Consider the following 25,079-nt stretch of genomic DNA (forward strand, 5'->3'; position numbering starts at 1 on the left):
ATATAAACAATTACTCCATGAAATTTAATAAAATCATATTTTTAACACATTATACAATAAATAAGGCCCTTAAAATATTGTAATGTTTTGAGCAACTTAATTTTCAATTCTCACAACCTTTGTTTTATTCGTGAAAAGAACGACCAACTATTCATATAACGTTGCGGTTTAGATACTAAATTGAGATGAAAATTAAAAGTTAAATAAAATATTATTTTTTAATATCATGATTATTTTAAAATTTGAAAAAATGAAATTATTTATTATATTTTGTATAAAACTTTAAGAAAGTTATAAAAATGAGATGAAACACTCGTTATCCAAACGGGGCCTAAGTTTAATTTAATAAAAATTTCGTGAAATAGTTGATGATGTTGCTTCTCTCTAGTTGGAGGTTTCTTTCACAATTTTGCTATTGTACCCTCTCCAAGTCCAAGACATGGACAACAATTTCATGCACTTGCTAATTCCATTGTCCATAGAACAAAAGCTTGTGTAGCTGCAAATACAGTTATGCTCTGTTTCATCACGTAAAGAGAATTGTCATTCACTAAGTTCAATTTGTGACGCCTGGAACAAACCCTACTTTCTAATGAACATTTTCCTGAACTCGTCATTAGACTTGGGCTTTTCATCTCCCTCAGTTTCTGGTTTGTTTGCAGACCAACCAAGTGGTTTAACATTTCTGGGTACTGCAAATGTGTTCTTCCCCGTAATGTCGATATTGACATTTCCACGTCTACGACTAGCAGATTGTGGTGCCCGACTAGCTTCCTTGGAGGTTTCAGCAGATGCATTCAGAGCAGATCCCCCAGTCGCATCGATTTGATTAGCAGCATCGACTGCCCATTTTTAGCTTAAAGAAGTCAGGGGAGACGGAAAGAAAAAAAAAAAAAAAAAAGAGCATAGCGAATAATAGATTATAGGATAGAAGTGAATACGTAAGGCCAAACTAAATACAGGACACCAATGAGGAAAGGAACCTTTAATCAAAGGGAGACCCAACAATCAGATCATCACAACATTTCTAAGAAATATATAAAAGTCTGAACTGTAGTGTAGAGCTGCAAGTTTTGTTTGACAAGTAGAGAGATGCAAAAATATTTACCTAATTTTTTGGGGAGGGTACGTACATAAGCCATAAATTATAGTTATGTAAGTTTATGGAGGTCTAACAAAAATTATAAGAATTGGAGGCCAAGTTCGACATCAAAAAGTTCAAACAAAATGAAGTTCACAAAACATATAACTTAAACACGATATGTCAACATCATATGTCTAGTCCAAATGTTAAAATATATTCATTATATGGAGTTAAAGAATTTTAACGACCCTCCTTCCTAGATACACTACAAACTCTATTCATCCCGTTCTCAACCCCGCAAAAATTTTCTACATCTTTCATAATTTTTCAACTACAAATAATTTGATATGCTACTACTTTTACCATCTTAACATAAATATCTTGCCCCACTGGTCCGTCTGATATTGGATAGTTGGACATGTCCATATTAAAGCAACTAATGCAAGCAATACACAACCTTTGTTATGAAGTATAAAAAACTGGGCAACTATTGAAATTGGCACAAAGGTATGTGAGCACTGCAAGGCACCTGACATTTTTTATCTGTGTTGCCGAGCAACCACTTGGACAACCATAGATTTCACACAAAGTATTGCAAGCACACCACACAAGTCCACACACGCAAGCATGTTTTCCCTAACGTGCATGCACAAAGTCAAGAAAAATAAAATCCATTAGCCTACCATGCTCCATTTGACTATCATGGCCAGATAAATCTTTTCTGCTTTTCCTTGGATTTGACCGAGCAATGCTAAGCCTCTTTCCAAGTAACATCTGTTTGTTCTTTGCTACAGCAACAGCAAGGTGTGCATCATCGGAGAAATCCACGTAGGCTAGTCCCTTTACAAATCAATTTACGTAAATTTAAACACCACATTAAAATTTGAAGATCACCATGCAATGTTGTGGATACAAGTCTTTTTTTAAAAAAAAAAAGAATGCTAAATGTGCACCACCATTAAAGAGGTCTTAATCCGATTTTAAACAGCATATTAAGTCTTGTATTCTGCACCAGGGGCAAAGCCCTTGGAGGGGTTATTAAGAGGGGGTATGCACCCAAAACTATGCTCCTGGTTACATGGCTTAGGGGGTCCCCCCCCCCAACAAAAAAAAAAAAAGAAAAAGAAAAACTGGCCAACTCAAGCTGGCTTGTACAGTCCATTAGTTTGATTCTATCACCACAAATTCAATTGAAAAGATAGTTTTAATAAGCCCATTCAATGAAAATGGACCAAATACAGTGGATCAAACGCCAATGATTTACTCGATCCATGTGATGTGGACGCATTAATGGGTCCAGGGTTTAATCGGGTATAAGTGTTTGAATTTTTTTTTTTTTTTTTTGGCTTTTGTGAAAGATATGTAAAAACACTTTTCTCTCCGTACACATGGAAAAAATATGTAGTTTTTTTCTATTGTCTGGTTGGTGATTGGTTAATGGAGTAATATTCAGTGTTAGTATGATGGGATTCAAAAGAGAGATTGTGATTGAGTCTAAACTTTTCATACTTGTGAAAGAAGGATTTCTGATCAGAATCACAGAGAGAGGATGGAAAGGAGAGCACTTTATTCATGGGTAAAAATAGTGCAATGGCTTGGAGGAGCTGTGGAGGAATGCTTGAGTGGGGAAAAGAAGGATTTTTATACTGCTACTATGGAAGGATACTGCAGTTTTATAGCACAGAAGTGTTCAAATAGTCGAGGGTGATATATAATGGTGGTCGAGTATTGTGAGGGAGGAAGAAGTTTCCTGTTGGTACCTGAAGGTGAAGGGAGGAAGGGATGGAGGAGAGTAAGGGAGGCTCTGTTGGAGTACCCACTGGAAGGGAGAAACAGAGAGGGGTTGCATGGAGGAGCTCGGTCATACAAGGAAGCCCTTGTGCAGGTGGCGCCGCTTCATGAACAAGGTGGTGGAGAAGGTGGTGCAAAGTTTGATGACAGAAAGCTGCATAGAGCCCCTCTTGGAGTAAGCAATGGGGGCTATGGCTGGGAGTTTGTCAGCAGAGATGATGGGGACGTGAGGCGTGTTCTGTTGGACATGCAGGGACAAATGAGGCAGCTGCAGATGAAAATGGATGAGGTGCTGAGGAGTGTTGGGCCTAAAAAGGAAAATAACGAGGGAAAACATTGGGGAAAGGGGCTGTCTGCATCTGAAGGGCCTTCTGAGGCCCATGCTTCAATCAGAAGCAGCCCATGGGAAATCCATTGGGTGCAAGGGTTGGGCCTCAGCCCAAAGCCCAGTACTTAAGGAAGGCTGGCCCTAGGGTTGGTTCCAGCGACGGGAGGTCTCCCACCACGTTGCGATGCATGTCGCCAATGGAGGTGCAGCCAGCGGTGACACAAAGGATGCCGGTGGTGGCCTCCGATGAAGGCCAGCCGGCGTTGAAAACGATCGGCGAACCTAGGTTGGTTTCCCCTATATGCACGGTGGAGGTCTTCGAGGAAGGGGATGATGGCGGTGGCCAGAAGATGCCGGCGGTGACACAGAAGACGCCGATATGCACAGTGGAGATGCAAAAAGTGACCGGCGAGCCCATTATGGCTTCCCTGACTCTGTTGAGGGGTTAGAAATCGCTGTTATGCACAGATAATGCCGAGATGCACACTGTGAACTTACCCACACAATTATGTGATGATTCTGAGATCGATGAAGAGGACGGGTTGGGCTCGGATGGTTTATCACAACCCGATAGGGAGCAAGCCACTATGTTTGATGATATTTCGTTGGTGGAGGAGACTAGGAGTCTCTCTCAGGCTCTAAGTGGATAGCTTGGGCTTGAGGATTTTTCGTTGGTGGAGGAGACTCAAGGTCTGCCGATGGACTGCAGTTACAAAAATGTGTATCAGATTGGGTATTTCATAAGGTAAAAGAGTTACAAAAATGTGTGGGGTTGGAGTGTGAAGGCTATGAGGAGCAATTTATAGCATTGCTTACAGCCATTGAAGTGGGACACCAAAGGTACATAAAAGGTGGATCAAAAAAGCAGCGTGAGTTGAAAAGATTGACTTGGTCTATGAACTCTGAGGGTAGCTCCAGCAGGGGTAGGTCAAAAGGGAAGGGGTTGGCTTTCTCTCAATGAAACCCAAAATAATTTTCGTAGAATGTTCGTAGACTCGATGAGGCTAATAAGCATCTTCAAGTAAGAAACTTGCTTCGGGAGTGGAAGGTTGACATTGTTTGTTTACAAGAGACCAAGATGAAAATGATTGATGGGAAAATTGTGCGAAGTTTATGGAGTTGTGTTCACGTAGATTAGGTGTATATGACCTCTAGGCCTCAGGAGGTGTCTTGTTGATATGGGATAGACAGGTGGTGGAGAAAATAGAGGAGTTTATAGGGTTGTACTTGGTGGCATGCTTGTTCAAGAGTGTATCAGATAATTTCTTGTGGGCTTTTGTAGGTGTCTATGGTCCAAACTTAGACAACAACAGAAGATTATTGTGGGAAGAATAAGCTAGAGTATATAGCTGGTGGAACCTCCCATGGTATATTGGGGGAGACTTTAATGTTACAAGATATCCAAGCGAGTGTTCGGGGAATAGAAGAATGAGAACAGCAATGTCAGAATTCTCGGAATGTATTTTTGATTTGAACTTGCTAGATTTACCTCTCCCTTGGTATATTGGGGGAGACTTTAATGTTACAAGATATCCAAGCGAGTGTTCGGGAAATAGAAGAATGAGGCCAGCAATGTCAGAATTCTCGAAATGTATCTTTGATTTGAACTCGGTGGATTTGCCTCTAGCAAGGGGTTCAGCCACGTGGTCCAACAATCAGCCTTGGTCTCGTTTGGATTGTTTCTTAATATCACCAGAATGAGAAAGTCACTTTTCAGATGTATGGCAAAAGCGAATGCATCGTCTGTTGCTCGGATCATTGGCCTATTATGCTTGATTGTGGTGATCTCCGAAGAAGGCAACGGTATTTCAAATTTGAAAACATGTAACTGAAATCAGAAGGCTTTGTAGAGAAGGTGAGACAATGGTGGTCCTCGTACTAGTTTCAGGGTACCCCCAGCTTCATCCTAGTGGGTAAATTGAAAGCGCTAAAAAATGATCTAAAGCTTTGGAATATGCAGACTTTTGGAGATATAGGGAAGCGCAAGAAAAGCAAGTTGATGGAGATCCAAGAGTTTGAGAGATTACAAGAGACTCGATCTCTTTGACAGGATGAGTTAGCACAAATGACTATGTTGGCTGCGGACTTGGAAAGAATTATATTATTAGAAGAGACGTCATGGCGTCAAACATTGAGAGCCTTGTGGTTGAGGGAAGGTGATCGAAGTACAAAGTTTTTCCATAGAATTGCGAACTCCCATCGGAGAAACAATAATATTGAGATGCTGAAAACAATGGTGTGGAGTGTAAGGAAGAGCAAGTTATCCACGATCATGTAGTAGATTTCTTTGAACAACTTTTAACCGAGCGGGAGGGATGGCGACCTACCCTTGATGGTCTTGCTTTTGAAGCCATTGAGCCGAATGATGTATCCCGGATGGAGATGGCTTTTGAGGAGGCGGAGGTTTTCGATGTAGTGAGGAAAATGGGTAAAGATAAGGCACCGGGGTCAGATGGTTTCTCTATGGGCTTCTTTCAAACTTGTTGGGAAGTGATAAAAGAAGATCTTATGCGGGTGTTTCAGGAGCTATTCTCGGTTGGAAAATTTGATAAAAGCCTTAATACCACTTTTCTTGCTTTGATACCAAATAAGGTGGGGGCTATGGAGGTTAAGGTGTTTCGGCCCATAAGTTTAGTAAATGGGGTATATAAGATTATTTCCAAAGTGTTGGCAAACCGTCTAAGTGAGGTTGTGGGGAAGACCATCACAAAACCCCAAAATGCTTTTGTAAAAGGGAGACAGATTCTTGATGCAGTCCTTATCACAAATGATTGTCTGGATAGTAGATTGAAGGCTGGCACAACATGGATCATGTGCAAGCTAGACATGGAGAAGGCGTATGATCACATTAATTGGGATTTCCTTCTCTACCTTCTTGAGAGGTGTTGTTTTGGGGAGAAGTGGTGGTCATGGATTCATTGGTGCATAACGGTGAAATTCTCCATGCTGATAAATGGCAGCCCATTTGATTTTTTTCATAGCACACGAGGTCTAAGACAAGGAGATCCGTTGTCGCCATTGTTGTTTGTTATTGTAATGGAGGCACTTAGTAGGATGACCTAGGCTTTGGTTAACAATGGTTTCGTGGGAATCATTAACATATCTCACTTGTTGTTTGCAGATGATACACTTATCTTTTGTGAGGCTGATCAAAATCAGATTCGTGCATTGAAGGCCCTGCTTCTTTGTTTTGAAGTTGTCTCCGGGTTGAAGATAAATTTCGACAAATCAGAGATGGTGCCTATTGGGAGGTGTTCCTAATCTACGATAGTTGGCCAACACGTTGGGGGTGTAAGATAGCCTCTCTTCCTATGACTTACCTAAGCCTTCCGTTGGAGGATCCTTCGAGAGCGTCTTCTTTATGGGATACAGTGGTGGAGAAAGTAGAGCGTAGATTGGTGGGATGGAAAATGATGTATTTGTCAAAAGGTGGTAGAATTACGTTGATTAAAAGCACTTTATCTAACCTACCAACTTATTTCTTATCATTGTTCCCTATACCTGCAAGTGTGGCGGTTTGAATTGAGAAACTCCAACGTGATTTCTTGTGGAGTGGAATGGGAGAGGAGTTTAAGTTTCACCTAGTCAAGTGGGAGAAGGTATGCCGCCCCATTTCTAATGGTGGTTTGGGCATTAGAAGTTTGAGGATCTTTAATCGGGTGCTACTTGGCAAGTGGCTGTGGAGATATCATAAGGAACCAGAAGCCCAGTGGAAATTGGTGATTGAGAGCAAATATGGAAGCTTATGGGGGGGATGGTGCACTAAAAAAGTAAGGGGGACGTATGGAGTGGGTTTGTGGAAACACATTAGAATATGATGGGTGGTCTTGACTAGACATACTAGATTACATTTGGGTGAAGACTCAAGGATTAAATTCTAGAGAGATGGTGTGACAACAGCACCCTACAAGAGATATTCCCTTCACTGTTCAATATTGCTAGTGCTAAAGATGTCTCAGTGGCAGAAGTCATGGAGATAATAGGGGGGCAGATCCGTTGGAACATCACCTTTAGTAGGGCAGCACAAGACTGGGAAATGAGCAGCTTTGAAGATTTTTACAGCCTTTTGTACTCCATAAAACCAAGCATTTGGCAAGAAGATTTAATGTGGTGGATACCCGATGGTAAAGGGGTATTCTCAGTTCACTCCTTTTATAAGGCTCTCACACAAGAACCCAAAACTCAATTTCCATGGACAAGGCTTTGGAGACATAAGGCGCTTCCCAAAGCAGCTTTTTTTGTGTGGACAGCCTCGTTGGGGAAGATTCTCACAACCGACAACTTGAGGAAACGAAAGGTAATTATTGTAGATTGGTATTGCATGTGTAGAGAAGAGGGAGAGTCTATAAACCATCTTCTACTACATTGTGAGACAGCTCGGGCATTATGGATTAAGGTGTTCACAAGATTAGACTTGTCTTGGGTTGTGCCGAGACGGTGGTGGAAATGTTGGCCAGCTGGATAAATTTAAGAGGCATGCAACATATTAAAGCTGTCTGGAAGATGATCCCTATATGCATTATGTGGTGTTTATGGCAGGAGCGTAATGAAAGGATATTTGAGGATAAGGAGAGATCGCAGGAGGAGTTGAAAGATTTATTCTTTAGAACACTCTGTACTTGGGCCATTGCTATTGACTTCAATGGCATGGACCTTCATGATTTTCTTGTCTATAATACGCCTACACAGTGAAGGGCATGCTCTTGTTTATTGTATATGGCTATGCCTATTCTTTGATCAATAAAATTTGTTTACTTACCAAAAAAATAAGTGTTTGCATGGTCCCCAGGTTTCCTCATAAAAACTAAAAAGAATATATTCTATGTACTTGGGCTATACCCTTGCCATTTTCTTAATTAAGTATTCGATTACTTATTTAAAAAGGAGCAAATTGTTATCCCAAAACCTTTATATTCTAAAGCATCTACCTACCTTCCAACTTACCATTAATGATCACTTCAGCATATGAAAAAATATTAGCATACACAAAGAACCTCATGCTTGCTTGATGGAATAAACTCAGCCACAAGCAATGCAAAGAGATAATAGGTTAATACTAATTTTTTATGCCAAACCATGATTAAAGTAAACTCGCTCGTGATACCTCTGTAACCAAAAGCACTAGATTGAAAGGTGCATTTGCAGATTCAAAGCACATAAAGCCACACAAGAAAAATGCAAGACACAAAAAGGTAAAACAATGAGAGACATACCCTTGATTTTCCAGTGAACTTGTCATGCAGTATACGGATATCATGTACTCCACCAACATCACTGAAGAAGTTACGCAGATCTTCACAGTTTGCCTGCAAAAGTTGAACCATCAATAGCAGTGCACTGGTCCAAGATCGAGAAGAAAAGGAGGGGGGAGAATTTGTACTTGCCTTAAGGTTAATGTTTGATATGAATGCAGTGCACTGATCCTTGTATACTTTAGTTTTTCCAGTCATAGCATCTTTCATCTGTTCAATTCTGCTATTTTCTTTCTCAACCTTGGCATTGATTTCTTTCACTTTATTTGGCCCAACTAAGTTTGAGTCTTGGGCTTTATCCTTCCCATACATAGCTGCATCTTTTTGCCTCTTTGCAGGAGACTGTTCTTTAATTATGTCTGAACCTGGCTTTCTCTTTTCACGAGCATCCTTCTTAAGAGGATTTTCCCTTTTGACTATTGATTTGGATTCCTGCTGTAACCTAAATAACTGTAGCTCTTCCAGACGAGGGGTAACCTAAGACAGCAAATGAGAGAAAATTGTATAGCAAGAAGAGAACTCCACAGAGAGACCTATAATTTGATAACAACAAAGGATTGACCTGCGGGTTCAATGCTTCAGATATAGCCCAGATCCAAAGAACTCAAACACAAAACAGGATCCATTTTGTAAAACATGCTAGTTTAAAAGCAGAGTTCGTAACCAACCAAGGGAAAGAGAAAGTTTTCAAACAGTTCTCTTCAATGAAGAAAGAATCAAAATATATATTTCAGTTCTTTAACACATCCAATTACCTTCAATATACCCAAGTTAACGGTTCTAAGATGTTCCAGTTTCAACCCAAGAAAGGATAATTGCTTTTTCAACCAATTGAAGTGGAAAATCCCATTCAGAAGGCATACCACAATATTCAACTCGTTCAAATGAAGGTGGAAGCTGTCAATTTGTTAGTCATAAAGAATTAAGAGATTCTTTATCCTATCAAAATAAAGTAATGTGCCCTCATGAAAATTTCAGTGTAATTTACTTTTCTTTAAGGCATTTTTAACTTAGATATACATTAATAACATTACTTCCTAACCCGAAAATGATGGCCAACACCATGTATTAAATGGTACCAATAAACAGCAGCAGAGAGGAATTTACCTTTTGTACAGCATGGTCAAAATCTTCCAGTGTACCGAATTGCCTTTCAAAGCGTAACCACGAACGGCAGATGTCCTGAACGATTCTGTTTTTTAGGAAGGGGAGATATCATCTAATCCAAAATATATTACGAGAGTTGACCAACAACAAAGCATTATTCTTTGAATACTGCTCACTATTTTTTTTTATGGTAATACTGCTCACTATTAGATTTGTGTATTTATGTAAAAATCTGCTACTGATATTCATGAAGATCAAAATCCATATTTAAATAGAGGAGTTGGCAAACAAACTAAGCAAAAAAGTTATGCAAAAGGTTTCTAAAAAAAATGATACCTCTGAACCAGTCCCAGGGAATCTTTTACTGTAGCATCTCTTATAGAGGGACCTAGCCTCATTAATATGGCCCAATTCAATTTCCATTGCTATATAACCCTGCCAGGCTTCCAACATTGAACCACTGTGAAAACAAGCAGCAGGTTGATAGAAATGTTAAGAAAAACAGGAAAAAAAAGCTGACAGAAACAATATGGCAGAAAAAGAAATAGTTAAACCAGATCCTGAGCAAACTCTCCCACACTCCACGAGCTGCAACTAAATCTGTACCCAGACTTAGCTCTAAACGGGCCCAATAACCATGCAAATGCACCAAACCATCCATGTTCTTCAAGTGCTCTAACAAGTAATCCGACGCATTCTGGAAGTAATAAACCAAAAGAACTTAAAGGAAATTTCGATGAAAAAATCAACCTTATTACTTTTAAACAAATCGATAACCATAATTGAAAATCTCACACTTCAAAATATCTGGTTATCTATATATCTACACATGCACACACTCTCTTAAAGTTTAATGAAGGCCAAAACCATAAAACTTTGGTCACTTAGTTATACAAACTACAATGAGGACCAACAGCCAAACCAAGAAGATCTACTATTTTTTTTTATAAGTAAGAAGATTAGTCAAAAATCTAACACTTTCAAGAGTCGAGTGGATAATGCTCCTTTTAGTTCAGTTTATCTCCCCCTCAAGGTGGTCCAAATAAATGTGACATGATCGAAACTGAAAAAGGTTTACACCAAAGGCACACTCTAACTGGAATATTCAATTCATACAGATGTATGTCTTGGATATAGCCGGTTGATTTCCATAATTCATGACTTTATGCTTAATTACCCAGGGTTGTGTCTAATGAAAACATATTCTTCCTGTTTGAGTAAAGAAAATAACAACAATTAATTGGTCAAGTCAACTTCAGCAACAACTTCTTCAATTAATTACTCTCAAATATCTATTTACAAAAATTATATTTGTAAGCCTTTTAGAAAAATGACATCAAATGATTGGAAACTTTTTTTATTATAAGTAAATTTAATTTTAAGAAAACAGTAAACCGGGGCGTTGCCCAAGTACAAAGCAGTATACAAAAGAGGTACACCTAAACAAATGATTGAAACCTTGAAATCATTACCCTTCCAATATTTGATGCCACATCAGACCGTGATGAAAGGACTTTGTTCCTTTGGGCAACCACTATAGATTTTAACGAGCTAACCTTTCATGGTTTTCTTTTGTCTTTTTCTATTTCCATTTAGGAGTTTTTCTTGTACAAGTCTTGTATACTCGGTCTATGCCCTTTGCATTTTCTAATGATAAAATTTATGGTACTTATAAAACGCTTGTAAATAGCATTTTCTCATGAAATTATTGTCTAGTATGAATAATCAGATGATTACTTAAGTGATTGAGTACAAACAGATTACAACATTGATAAAAGCACTTCACATCATATTTTAAGTCCTTTTTCTCGGTAGTGACCATCAAATAACAAAGATTAGAACTCTAACACCATCCTACTGCATCATGCCCACCCTCAGCAGACCAAAAGATACCAACACAGTCATCAAGGCAACTAGAACTCCCAATATTCAAATTTTACCAATTCAGGTGTGAAAAAAATTGAAGAGCAAAAAATATAATAATACCTGAAAGGTTTCCCTTATTAATGAATAATTTAATACATCCTCTACTTCAGCAGTAAATAAAAGTCTTCGTCTCAGGCCATCTACTCGAGTGAGGAACAGATCCAGGTACTGAATAAAAGGTCCAGTAAATAGAATAGTCAGCACACACAGATGTATGCAAGCATGTATGAATATGTAAATGTGCATGTAGTTATCCATGAACAACAAATTACAAGAAAATGTGAAGGTTAACCTATAATAAATAATTAGATGTTACCCACACCTCGTCAACGGTAGAAAAGGTGCATTGCAGTGACTTCCCAAATACCTGAAATCAATGAGAAAATTGCCTGAGATTGTTTATTCCCCGATAAGTAAGATCACCTGAATAACTTGAGAACAGGATGTGGAAACCCTACATCACAGCATAATGGAATTGAGGGTACTATGATATTTAAAATCTAATGTTAAGCTTAAATTTTTTTTAAGGCCTCTCTTTGTTTTTTTACCGGTAAATAATAATTTTATTGATGAGACCTAAGCATAGCCCAAGTACATGGGACATAAACAAGAGCAACACCTAGGCCTGATTGACTAGGGATGCAAGGAATTCATCGATATTCAGACCATTGAAGTCCAGTACAATCGACCAATAGAGTAAAGTGTTAAGAAAGAAAATTCTAAGCTCATCCATTGACCGCTCACAATCTCTCTGTGTCATAAGAAGAGAGACAATAACAATACTAAGGTTAATGACCCGTGGAGAAATAGGCATAGGAAAAGAAGAAAGAATAGGAAGAGATATCTTCATATACTTATTGAGAATATTCAGCTTATCAAAATAACCAAAAGGCAAAGGGAAAGCAAAAGCAAAAGCAATAGACATACAATAACATTGCATGACAAGGAAAGCTAAGTCTGCATAAATGTGAAGGGTAAAAAATCCTTTCAGGTGGGAAATTCATTGTTTGGACTCTCTTTAGGGGCAGTTTTAAGAGTTAAGACCAAATTTTTAAGCCCAATGAATGATGCTTACAATGACTCAAAATTGCCCAAGTCTTGAGGTATACCCTGGAGTTACAGCTAGTAAAAAGCTCCATCAACACTAGGCCAGTTACACAGCCCACACGCACACGCACACGCAATCACTCAGTAACATTAGACATAAAAACCTTACTGGTAGAGACTAATTGCAGACCTAAACATGGGGGCCTATAATGACATTAGACCCTAGAAAAGTTACATACAAAACATGTATTAGAGGGCCATAAGAGTCACCAAAAACACAAGTGCATGGTTGCTGGAAATTTCTGCCCGTGCACCCTCCATTATTCATAAGGCTAAATGTGAAGAAAAAGGCAGCAGTTCTAATGACTCAAGTCAGTGATATTTGGTGACTTTTTTAAAAGACTTATCAATCATAGAAGAGATAAGAAAGTGAAGTTATGTTTAGCACATTAAGATGCACAGCAACAAGTCAAGTGTTTACTACATAGGTAGCAAGTCAATCTACTAGGTATTATGAGAGTAGTTATCAACAAAAAGATTATCTTCTTTAACACTGAAAGTCAAGCAACGGGAAATCAGATCTGTATCTTTTTACAAAATCATGATAAAAGGACTCAAAACATTAGCATGAGTAAAAAGGAATATTGGTAATGGATATGAACTTTTTCCTTGAGTTGCGAAAGAAGTCTTAATATTTTGCAAGCTAAGGAAATAAGGTAAGTAATGATGTTATGCCTTTAACAATTATTGGAAAATATTTCATTTTGGAAAGAGTTCTTCAACTTATATGCTATATTGACCTTTCACATAGTCATCAAAAGATATTTACCTATAATGTAAACCCATTTTTAGGCACCTTCTATACGATGTCATGAAAACCTAGCATCCAAAGGATTTAATGATATGCATGTGCCACTTGAAAGTGATGAACATGTTTATGTGGTGAATGCTTTTGATGTGAAAGGTATTATTATTCTCATGTTATGAAAATTATGAGAAAATATATTATGAGTGAAATAGTGTTTAATGTTTTAATTTGGCCATATGATAATGCTTAGTACCGATTCTATGGGTAGATGTGCAAGCAACACTAAAGGAAGGTGAGAATCTGTGGTCCATCAAGATGTTTGCATTCAAGGCTGTGGGAGTAATGCACAACTATGCACACATGGGTTAGGGTGTGTGGACCACTACACATGTAAAAAGTTTAAAAATAGATGCTTTATGATATGTATGCTATACTTAGGTCTCGTTTGTTTTCGCAGATAAAATGAGATGAGTTAAGATTAAAGTTAAAAGTTGAATAAAATATTGTTAGAATATATTTTTTTAATATTATTTTTGTTTTGAAATTTGAAAAAGTTGAATTGTTTATTTTATTTTATGTGGAAATTTGAAAAAATTATAATGATTAGATAAGATGAAATGAGATGAGTTGAGAGGAATTGTGAAAACAAACGAAGCCTTAATGTATTTAATAATGTTTTCACAAGGAAAAACCATATTCAAAATATTTTACTGTATAATGCATGATTTACTGAGTATTTGATTTACTTTTGTATTTATGTTTTAAATGTCCCAAGTAATGATGATGAGGATGAGTTGCCAAGCCAGACCCAGAAGTGAAGACCACAACCTAGTCGAACTTATAAAAAGTGTTCAACACATAGTTGTTAGGTTTTGGCTCATGTTGGCATGGTGACATTGAGGATATTTTTTTACTTTGAGTTTATTTAATTTTGATACATTCCATGGTATTGTATAAGGATATTTTACGTCAGGTCTTGAGTTAGTAATGCTATGGATCTCTTAACAGCTAGCAAGCACCATGTAATGGTATGCCATGGCATCCCTAGCGCTATGGGAAGGAGGTGCTACAACTAGAGCATTTATACTATATTATCAATCCCAGGGAAAAGAGAAGAACCTCAAAAGAATTATGCTTAAGTAATCTCACAGGCCAAAATGAGTTTTCTTTAATTAACTAAGTCTTCTTCTATTTAAAGCTTTGAGGCAAAACCTGACAGTTCATAAAAATTTCAAGGATTTCAAATGTACGATTGAATTGCATTTAAGAACTAATGCATTTCAAATCTTAGGTACATATAAAAGGCATGTCACTTTCCCCCCAAAGGTCCAAAAAGGAAAATGAAAATAAAAACGAAAAACTATAGAAATTAGAATTCACTCTAGCCCTACTTTTGTTTTTTGGGCTAGGATGCCCTACAGATTAAATCCATTAACTACAAGAAAGTTGTTGTATCAGGATTATATGTATTTCTTTGGTTTGTAGCTTTTAAAAAAATGGAAAATAAGGAAAATCTGTAATTGAGGCTTGGAATGACAAATGCAACTTTAAACATAAAGAGTTGCATTTGTCTCTTAATCACCAGAGATGATTTTCCTTATTAACCACATTAATAAATAAGGTTTGTTTACAACACTTGCTAATCATAATAGGTCAAAAAGTTAAAAAGAATTCCAATCAAAGAACAACCACACCTATAAAAGGTACCAATTGATACATACAGAGGCTAATTCTTTCTCAGAAGCATTGCCACGTTCCAAGCAGAGCAAATATCGAACCCAAAGTTCCCCAACCCAGGGACAATTCTTTGTGGCCCTGCAATAAACCTCTCTAACAATATTGGCTCCCTGAAGAAAAAGAAATACATAAGGGCTTGGATTGCAAGTATCTTGGGGAAAACCTGAGAGTAAGAAATTAAGAGGGAAAACCTTAAAGGTTTTGTCCAAATAGCGAGTATAATCAAGCCAGAGGTCACTTGATATAGGGAAGTCAGCAATAGCGCGTTCATACAGAACTTGTACTCGGGCTGGGTCTCCAGAAGACCGTTCAAATTCCAAGTAGATCTGCAAAATCATCTGTTTAGGACCACCTAAAAAAATGATACCGCTGTAGCACAAACAAAAGAAGGCTAAAAATGACAGCAAGTTAAAATAAGATATCTAAAAAGAATACTCTGAATGACAGCAAGTTAAAATAAGATATCAAAACTGTATATTTACCTTTTTTGATAGGTAAACCTTTTTTGATAGGTAAAAAAGTAACATATAATTTCAAAACTATATATTACTTCATCACATCAAGTAAAATGCTGATTTTGAATGCCATATACCATGTATTGTTGAAGTTTTTCTGACTCAGACATATCCTGCCTCAAAATCTGTTCTTCAAGATGAACACGGGCATTATACCCTTCTAAGGCTCTCTGGTAAGCGGAGGCAATGTGAGAAGGCACCCCATCCAAGTCACTAGATTCAACAGCAAGATCATTTCTTTGTTCCATCTCCCAAGCACTATACGCCTGAAGCGTTGACCTCATGTTAACAAGAGGAACAGATAACTGACGGTGGAATATAGTTCGTATGCGCTGAATCTGCTTTTCTTTTGCCTACACATAAGAAAACCTGTTATGTATAGATTTCAGCGCAAAAAAAATGTTATTTTTTGCAATACAGTAGATTTCCCAGTCAATGCCACTGATAAGTAGATTTATCTAATCAAGAGAAGACGCTATTGTCATTTGAGCATTTAGATTAACCCACGATTTAGACTTAGGCCTCGTTTTTTTTCACAACTATTCTCAATTCATCTCATCTTATCTCATCTAATTATTACAACTTTCCCAAATTCCCACACAAAATAAAATAAGCAATTCAACTTTTTCAAATCTCAAAACAAAAATAATATTAAAAGAATATATTCTAACAATATTTTATTTAACTTTCAACTTTCATCTCAGTTCATTTTATCTCATCTATGAAAACAAACAAGGCTTAAAAGCACATGCATGACACCCACTCACTGGATGTAAAATGTTTTAAACATAGTGTAACTCAAAAACCAGATTTTTATTGAATGAGAAATTTCAGCATATAGAACATAAACATGATCAATCATTCAATAAGCCATGATTTCTTGCATATTGACCTATCATGTTTGATTAGTTCACTGTTGTATGATACACACACAGCAGCTAGAGACTAGGAAGGAAAATGTTCTAAATCATGTGCATATCCAAGACATGATACACAGTTATTTGAAAGATTTATCAAAATTCTCTAAAGTTTTAAAAAGGGGTTACTGTTAACAACCCCAAATAACTATAAAAGTCACATTTGAGCATGTTAACATCTGTTTTTACGAAAAGCTCATATATTCCTTGAAATGCATAAAAAACGTGTTGCTGCAGCAACCCCAAGTGGACCAAACAGCCACTGTTTTGTGATTTACAAGCATCCTAACTTACCAAAAATCATAAAGGCATGTCCACGAATACATATATACACATCACGTAGTTAAACTTAAGAGTAGAGCATGACCCATGGTCAATTTTTGCTCACTGCCACTAGGTAGACAGCAAGCTACTTTATGGAGTATAGGCTCATACTTTAGTCAATTAGTAAGGATTTTAGAAGAGATTTGAGATGGAATATGTGTGACTTAATATGTGCTTGATTGACGTGATTAGTTGGTTCTCAAAGTTAAGGAGATAAGGTAAGTGGCATGATCGTAACCTTTATGTGTGCTGTAATTATTCTGTTTTGCATGAAGAAGTGTTGTTTACCTATGCTATGTATAGCCATGTTCAATGATAGCCCCTTTTTAGGAGCCCTTGATAAATTAAGAGAATCTACTCTTTTTTTTTATAAGTAAAATTACGAGAATGTACTTGTGGATGCGGTACACTGATCTGATTGTTTGTTTTGAATAGATGCCATGTCACGAAATTCACTCTTATGTATATTATGCTCATTGATTGTCACAAATGGATGTCATGACGACAACAATGCTTATGTTAACATGGCATGTCTAGCGCCATGCCAAGCGTATAAATATGACATGCCATGAACATTGAAGTCAACATGTTCATATACATCATGGTAAGATAAGAAAGAAGTCACATGATGTAACGACCCGATCCAATATTATTAGGGATAGTATGGATAATTTTATTGGGTCTAAATTAAGTCTTTTTGAAGCCCTTTAAGATTTAGGGGATGAGTTTTGGATGGTATTAATAGGCTAATATTTTTGGGAAGGCCAATTGAGATCTATTGGATATTTTGGACAAGTGGAATTTCTCTAGTTTATTCATCACGTCAATAGTGATGATTTGTTAGATAACCTGATGGCTTGGCCTATAATTTTTAAGGAGCCTCACGACATGTGGCTGATGTGACTGGAATAGTATTAAATAGGCGCAAGCCATTAGTGAATTGCCTAACAAGCAACCTGCAATAGAGCTCTCTCTCAATATGGCCACTATTCTACAGTCCTCTTCACCTTAAAATTTCTTAAACCAACAACATATAAAATCCTTGCTTCTCCTTCATGAAAATCCAAGCCAGACTTATGAAACCAGGAGCAAGCCACACATCACCTTTCTCACATTGCCTGTAAGTTCTTCCTCCCCCTTTGATTTTTCTTCTTTCAAGGCATAAATCGCTACACTGCCCAGCCAATACCGTGTTGAACGCCATCCTTTCAAACATCAATAACCCAGCATCGGTTGCGTCACCAGCAACCAAACCGAGAGCAACTATGCAAAGCCCTTGTCCCCACGATCTCAACTCCAAGCCCCTTCGTCGAACAGAAAAATCAGGTGGCCGCTGCAACCACTGCTCAGCCACTGAAGCTCAGAACACCTGCAAGTAGACAACCATGCCAGGAACTAGCCCTCGTCCTCCACGCCAACAACCTCCCCGGGCCCATATCACCACCACCGGAAAGCCCCTATTCCAAGCAACAAAAACAAAGCACCGCCCAAGATGTGTGGTCTCAAACCAAGACTGCCAAAGAAGCCAACTCTGCCACCTACATGCACAGACAATGCCACCTGGGCATTCCCTACCTTCAGACGCCAGCCGTGAACTACCCTCCCCCCCATCTCATTGTTGCCCTACGTAACAATTGATATTTTCTCTCTCAGTTAGTCTCTCTCTCTCTCTCTCTTTCTCTCTCTCTCAAGTCCCCTCTCTATCTCTAAATTCTCCCTCATATCACGCACTCTCTTATGTCTCTCTCACAGCACCTCTCACTTTTTCTCTCACATTAGTTCTCTCTCTATCTCTGTCGGTTACGGGTTTAGCATAATATTAGAAGATCACGGACTGCCCACACAGTTTATAGAGGTCGCATGTTCATCCTTGGATTGCATCACGGCTGTGCTTGTTTTGGTTTTATGGTCTTCACATGTTTATGGGCCACGGATCGGTGAAATTCATGTTATAGGTTGGGTATTATGGATCTAAACTATGAGGCACAGGTTGTGTTTATGAGAGCATTAGGCCACGGGTGGATATCATGGACTTAATATGTGGATATTTTGAGGTCAAGAACATGTGTTATGCATGGACAATATCATAAGACCAATTTATGGAGTTAATATGCTTTTAGGATTTATCGTGTAATTATCTGGAGAAATTATGTGAAAATCAAAGTATTTAGGGAGTGATGATATTTTAGGGTTAAGGGAATTTTACGATTTTTAGAAAATATAGGTATTTGACTATTTCAGGTTTTAATTACAAAGTATGTGTTTGATTAGAAATTGACGTAGTTTACGTGCCTATTTTATACGGTAATCAGCTTCACCCCGGAAATATTGGATTAGCGCTACGAAGTAAGTATCATGATCATACTCTTACACGTGTGTATGGTAAATGGCGTGTTTTTTATAAAAGTATTATGTCTGCAGACCCTTACCATTGAAAGCTTATTTTTACGTAACCAAGTCATGAAGGAAATGAGTTTTGATTGCCATTGGAATGAATGTTCCTCTCCGACTCATTGGGTTGGACCTGGGTCAAATGCTAAAGCCCCAGGAGGGGCTAGGTCCTCTCTTCACAACAGCAAGGCATTCGGTAAAAGGGCCCAACCCATAAATCATGCTAGCAGAAAAGGAATACATCGCATAGGAAATGGGTGCAAGGGGACAGGCGGAACGTGACTCCTTGACACTAGCCTGCCATAATCAGCATTAAAGGACCCTGGCAAGTGAACGGGAAACCTAGGCAGCCCTCGATTCCCTGACGATGGGAGTGAGAAGTGACTACACCGATCACCAACCGTCGAAACACCACCTGGGAAGCTACATCGCATTCATGGCGCCACCACAAGCACCGCGCCACATTAAAGGCCAAAACTGGGGCAACTATGAATGTGACACAGACCCCTGACACTAGGTACAAGAATGTTCCCCCGAAGTATAAAAGCCACGCTCAAGGTACAAATAAGGCTCTCTAAACTCTATTATTCTCCCACAACTCCCTAACACAAGAAGACTAACTTTGGCATCAGAGGTTCCCCAGACCGCCACTGAGCCATCTTCATCTCCGTGTCTGCAGGAAGGAAGACCTTGACCCAGGTTGCCAGAACCTTGCCCAAGCATACGAAACATGACATTAACAGCCATGATATGTCATGATTTATGTATAAATTTCAAGTTAGTTACATGACACATGCATCAAAATATTTATGAAAATTCATGATTTTATGTGAAGAAACATGTATCACGATATTTTATGAAAGATCACGATTTCATTTTAAATCTATGACTATGATATGATAAGACAAGATATGACAAGAAAATATACATGTATGATTATGATGAGGTATGGTTGTTAAGATATGTAACAACTTATGTTATGATATGAAGACAGCACCATATGTTTAAGGGGCATATTGCATTGTCAGGATGTACACACTGGTAGTGCACCCAATGTGTCTTCCTTATATATGGATTCAACAACCCACGACCACAGGCAGAATCAAAATCTATTAAGATTCGCTAACCCTAACTCACCAGGATCAACAGTGAGTACCGGCCTATAACAAGTGAAAGACAAGTTAAGGCATTTCATGCAAAGTTTAGATTCACGTTCATATTAATTACGTTTGTAACTATGAGTATGCACGTTTTCCAAGAAACCCTATGTTAGTATTATGTTTACTGTATGATGTGTTACTTATTGAGTATTAAACTCATTCTTGTATGTTTTTATGTTTTAACCTCCCCATGTGAGGATCTTTAGATCTATACAAGGAGGAAGTTGCAGAATAGGACTTAACCCGGGGAGACGAGATAGAGACCTAGACAGTTTATGACATGCTCAGTTTTATCATTTTCAGTTTTAATAAGTTATTTTGTTAAGCACATGAAACTTGATGGATTTTAATAAGTCTTCTGCAAACTCTCTTTAAATTGTAAGTATTTTAATCAAGAATGACTTTGCTTATTTTATGGAATCTTTTGTATATGGCGCTTCGTTAAGAAGAGAAATTTTTTAGTCAAGGTTAGTAGCACACTGGTTCCTCGATATTTCTAAAAATGACTTTATTCATAACCCTAGGGAAACGGGGTGTTACACGTGAGTGATAAGTAAGATTTAATGCCAATCAATTATGTATGGTAAGCCAACGATTTAACCAGTTCCGTGTAGGAAAACTTCCGAGGGTGCGGTGCACGAGACCAGGGTTTACACTGCATGGGTGGGTCCGAAGAGCCCTGCCTTGGAGAGGTTCCCCAACGTCAAAAAAAAAAATATATGTATGTTATGCTGATTTGGTTGTTTGTTTTGATCAAAGTAGGTAGGTAAGTCGGAAAAAGTAATTTTGATCAAAGTAACCCTTCCCACCTTTAGATGGATACATCCTTTTTCAACTAGCCAACCATCTCTCAGAAAACATTTTTTTTATAAGTAAAAAAAATATATATAAGCTTCAGTTTTTTAATTTTTAAATTTTTGCTTCCAAGGATAATATTTCTTCAGACGTGTAATGGTTGTGTCACGAGAAAATACCACCAGGTTGTAATACATTTTCGGTTCTCCCACTTCTATAAGCAAGGATAACACGTAACATAAAAACTCCAAAAAGTGTAAAAGAACTGAAGATGAAGGGCTGGAACATTGCCACTCGGATATTGAACAACATATTTAAAATGAAGGTTTGGGGCATTGCCACTCAGATATTGAACAACATATTTAAAATGCTCATTAGATTGTTCTGCTCAATAAGAATATAAACCAACAACATAAAACAGGTTACTTAACAAGTTCTGACCTGAATTTCAGACGGATCAATAGTTTGAAAAATAGTTTGCTCAAATTCCCTATATGCCTCCCATATTTTAATGCCTTCAGCAACATGCAAACCAGCTGCTGTGAGAGCACACTCAAACAGATTTCTTGCCTTTGAAATATCAGTAGACGAGCAGTCACGCACCATTTCCTCAGATTTGAGAACAAAACTCAAGTACTCACACCATAGAGAGACAGACTGCATAAGAAAACATTATAGGCATTTGTCTCAATCTTCAAGCAATACCTCCATCCACATGGATGCAAAACATTGGGTCAATAATTCTTCCGGGTTTCCACTATCAAAATCTAGGGAAACTGCCACAACAGAATCATTGATCTAAATTTTCACATGTAAAATCTTAAAGTAATTTTTTCAACAAAAAATGATCATTTTCAAACTTATTAAATTTTTTTTTTTTATGACAAGGAATCTCGAAGACCATGCAAACACATTATGTATTTTATGCGGTTAAACCCCGGACCCGTGTAAATGCGTCCTCACCACACGGATCAGGTCAATCATCGATTTTTCACCAATGGAACATTGTCTTAGAAATTGTTTGCACCCAAAGTTTCAAACCTTAGTGGAGGCAGCATACTGCCAAGACCAAAGCCCTTGCTAATTGACTCAACACCTAGGGGTTATTTTCAAATTTATTCAATTAAAATGGAGAAGTGCCAAAGCCCTGATACTAGCATGGAAAATTTTAGTTGTACATTGGCTCATGACCATACAGACAAAAGAAAGGTAAATGCATCAGACTACAAACATAAATTGCTATCCAATATCATGCTCTTGTCGTTTCAGATAATTGAGTTTTCTTTTCCCCATCTTTGATTCTTTTCCCATCATGGGAAGTGAACAAGTTTTTATACAGTTCAGAAATAAGAGTATCAGAGTTTTCAAAAGACAACTAACATCCCAGGAAACAATTTCAAGCCATCAGAGCAACATTACAAATGTGCTACATGTTCCTATGTAATACAGCTTAATTTAACTAAGAAAACTTATGGCATATGATGTTACAGTCAACTTTTCTCTCACTGAGAGCAGTTTGCACCTATGGGGATATGAACATAATAGGATATAACAAGTGCATTATCATGAGGCCACTATGCTTTTAACCTATGAATGATGCATAACAAAATTTTTGGTAAGTTTTTCTTTTTTGGAGTAAATAAAGAATTTATTAATAATAACAATAGGTGAAGCCCACATGCATGGGCCGTGATAAGTTTTTTATAATATCAAAGAAAAAAATGTAAACAGGGAAATAGTAAAAGGAAGCCAATGAGAAACTGGGCTCACTGTGTCGCAAGACCTGTAAATAGTATGTACGGGTAATGACGCGGAACAAAATAAGCGTAGAAAAAACTGTGTTAATAAAATCCAAAACAAACCAGATAATCGAGCACCCCTCGCTGGTAAAGCTTCTCAATTGCATGAACAGCCTCCGGCCTGCAAAGTCAGTATAAAGAATTGCAACAAATTCAACCAAGAGTTATACTAAAAAGAAAAATCGTGTGAAATTGTAAATAAGAAGGAAACCAAACTAATCTAATTTCATGATTTCCTCTAAACTAACGCTCAATGACATTGTTAATACTTGTTCGCCCAAAGACACGCGGAATACTTCAAAAGCCAGCATTTGATACTGCATATATGGTTCTTTTCCTCACTTCTTCTTCCAAGCCATGGTACACTTGAAGATGGACTAAAAGCAACAGTAATTCCCAAAATAAAACGTATAGAAATGATACCCAGTGCCAATAGATGCTTCATCTCTAGCCCAATCCTGCCACATAGTAGGTGTCAATGGAAAGAGCTCGCTCATAGCTTCCCTTGCTAGTCTCAGCTTCTCAATGGCACCCATTTTCCGCAGAAGCCTTATGTACTGAGAAGAACCAAAATTAGATAATATACATAATCGCTTTCTTTCGGTGCGTTTTCTAAGCAACAAAACAGATCATTTATACCTGTACATGAGCTTCGTAGTTGCAAGGGTTGGAGGAAAGCTCCGCCTCCAAAGTTTGAAGCTGAAGGTTCTGTTCGGCTTCGTCTTCGGAGTCAGAATCGGACCCCGAATCGCACTCGGAGTCAGGCTCATCTGAACCAGGAGAGGTAGGGTTTTGGGCCGTCCCCGGCATGGGTGGGTTTCCGTTAACAATTGTTTCCTGATGTTGTTCAGAATTTGGTGGTATTGAATTGGTTTCTCCTTCCAGGCTTAGGATTTCCTCCATCGGAACTACGCCACAAACTGTCGTCGCTATTGTCTAGGAAATGCGGTCGAGAACATGAGATTCGGAGTATCGGTCCGGCTTAGTTTGATTATCCTTTAAAACAAGTTTAGAGAGTGAGAGAATTTTGTAAATAATAATAAAATAATTTATAAATAATAGTAAAATAATGAGATGAGATGAGATAATTTTAAATAAAAATTAAAAATTAAATGAAGTATTGTTAGAATATTATTTTTTAATATTATTATTATTTTAGGAATTAAAAAAGTTGAATTGTTATTATATTTTGTGTGAAAATTTAAAAAAGTTGTAATTAAAAAATGAGATAAGATGAAACTATTTTTGTATCCAAAATGGGTCTAATGTTTTACGGAATTTTGGAAAAGAAGAGAGAAGAAATTGAATAAAAAATATTATAAAGTTAAAATATTGTTAAAATATAATTTTTTTAATATTGTTTTTATTTAGAGATTTGAAAAAATTAAATTATTTTTATTTTTGATTTGAGAGTTTGGAAAAGTTGCAATGATTAGTTTGAAAATATTTGCATTTAAGTGATGTGGAAAAGAGACAGAATGAGATGAAATGAGAATTTTGAAATGAAAACTTTTCACAAACAAGCTCTTAGAATCGAACCGATATACACCAATTTTGAAAATTTAATAATCGATACCAGACCTATTCAATAACGAAACTAGAACTTTCAATTTTTTTGGTTTTACAAATTATCTATATTAATAATAATATAATATTTACATATACTAAAATAGTAGTCTATTTATATTATACTATAAATATATTAAATTATAATAATTAACACATACTAGTATAGTATTGAATTTAACTATAATCTATATAAGTTCTAGACTTTTTATATGAGTATATATAATCAAATGTGTACAAATATTTTTACAAAAAGAACAAATATATATTATAATTTATTATGTCAAAAATATATCTATCATTGATATATATATTATCGAAAGTAAATTTATATTAATAATTTAATATTAATGTTTATATTTAAGATTAAAATTTTATATTATATTAACTTTATATTATAAATTAAAATTTATATGTTATATCAGATTATATATTAAAAATTATAAGATTAATTTTTTGTTATATCACATGTTATATTAATTTTATGTTAAAAGATTACTAGACTTGAATAATAAGATTAGAATTTCATATT

The 25,079-nt window shown here is 37.0% G+C and overlaps 1 protein-coding gene across 1 annotated transcript; it reads right to left on the reverse strand.

The window, feature by feature from the left end:
- Nucleotides 1-423: 423 nt before the first annotated feature.
- LOC108987437 (squamous cell carcinoma antigen recognized by T-cells 3) lies at nt 424-23,960 on the reverse strand. The gene is made up of 16 exons (XM_018960358.2): nt 23,621-23,960; nt 23,405-23,538; nt 23,045-23,102; nt 21,624-21,839; nt 15,673-15,948; nt 15,272-15,406; nt 15,065-15,190; nt 11,811-11,855; nt 11,549-11,656; nt 10,117-10,259; nt 9,899-10,022; nt 9,563-9,637; nt 8,588-8,932; nt 8,417-8,509; nt 1,768-1,924; nt 424-842 (listed from the first exon to the last, which is right to left on the reverse strand). The coding sequence occupies exons 1-16, from the start codon at nt 23,882-23,884 to the stop codon at nt 583-585; spliced, it is 2,559 nt and encodes an 852-aa protein (XP_018815903.1). The 5' UTR covers nt 23,885-23,960; the 3' UTR covers nt 424-582.
- Nucleotides 23,961-25,079: the final 1,119 nt, after the last annotated feature.

Source organism: Juglans regia, chromosome 13, assembly GCF_001411555.2.
Source record: "Juglans regia cultivar Chandler chromosome 13, Walnut 2.0, whole genome shotgun sequence".
In the NCBI taxonomy this organism is placed as follows: domain Eukaryota; kingdom Viridiplantae; phylum Streptophyta; class Magnoliopsida; order Fagales; family Juglandaceae; genus Juglans; species Juglans regia.

Coding starts and splice junctions, on each gene's coding strand:
- LOC108987437 (XM_018960358.2), bottom strand. CDS start 23,884: ATGGAGGAAATCCTAAGCCTGGAAGGAGAAACCAATTCAATACCACCA. Junction 23,539..23,620: donor ACTACGAAGCTCATGTACAG/GTATAAATGATC, acceptor GGTTCTTCTCAG/TACATAAGGCTTCTGCGGAA. Junction 21,840..23,044: donor GAGGGGTGCTCGATTATCTG/GTTTGTTTTGGA, acceptor TTTCTTATGCAG/TCTGTCTCTCTATGGTGTGA.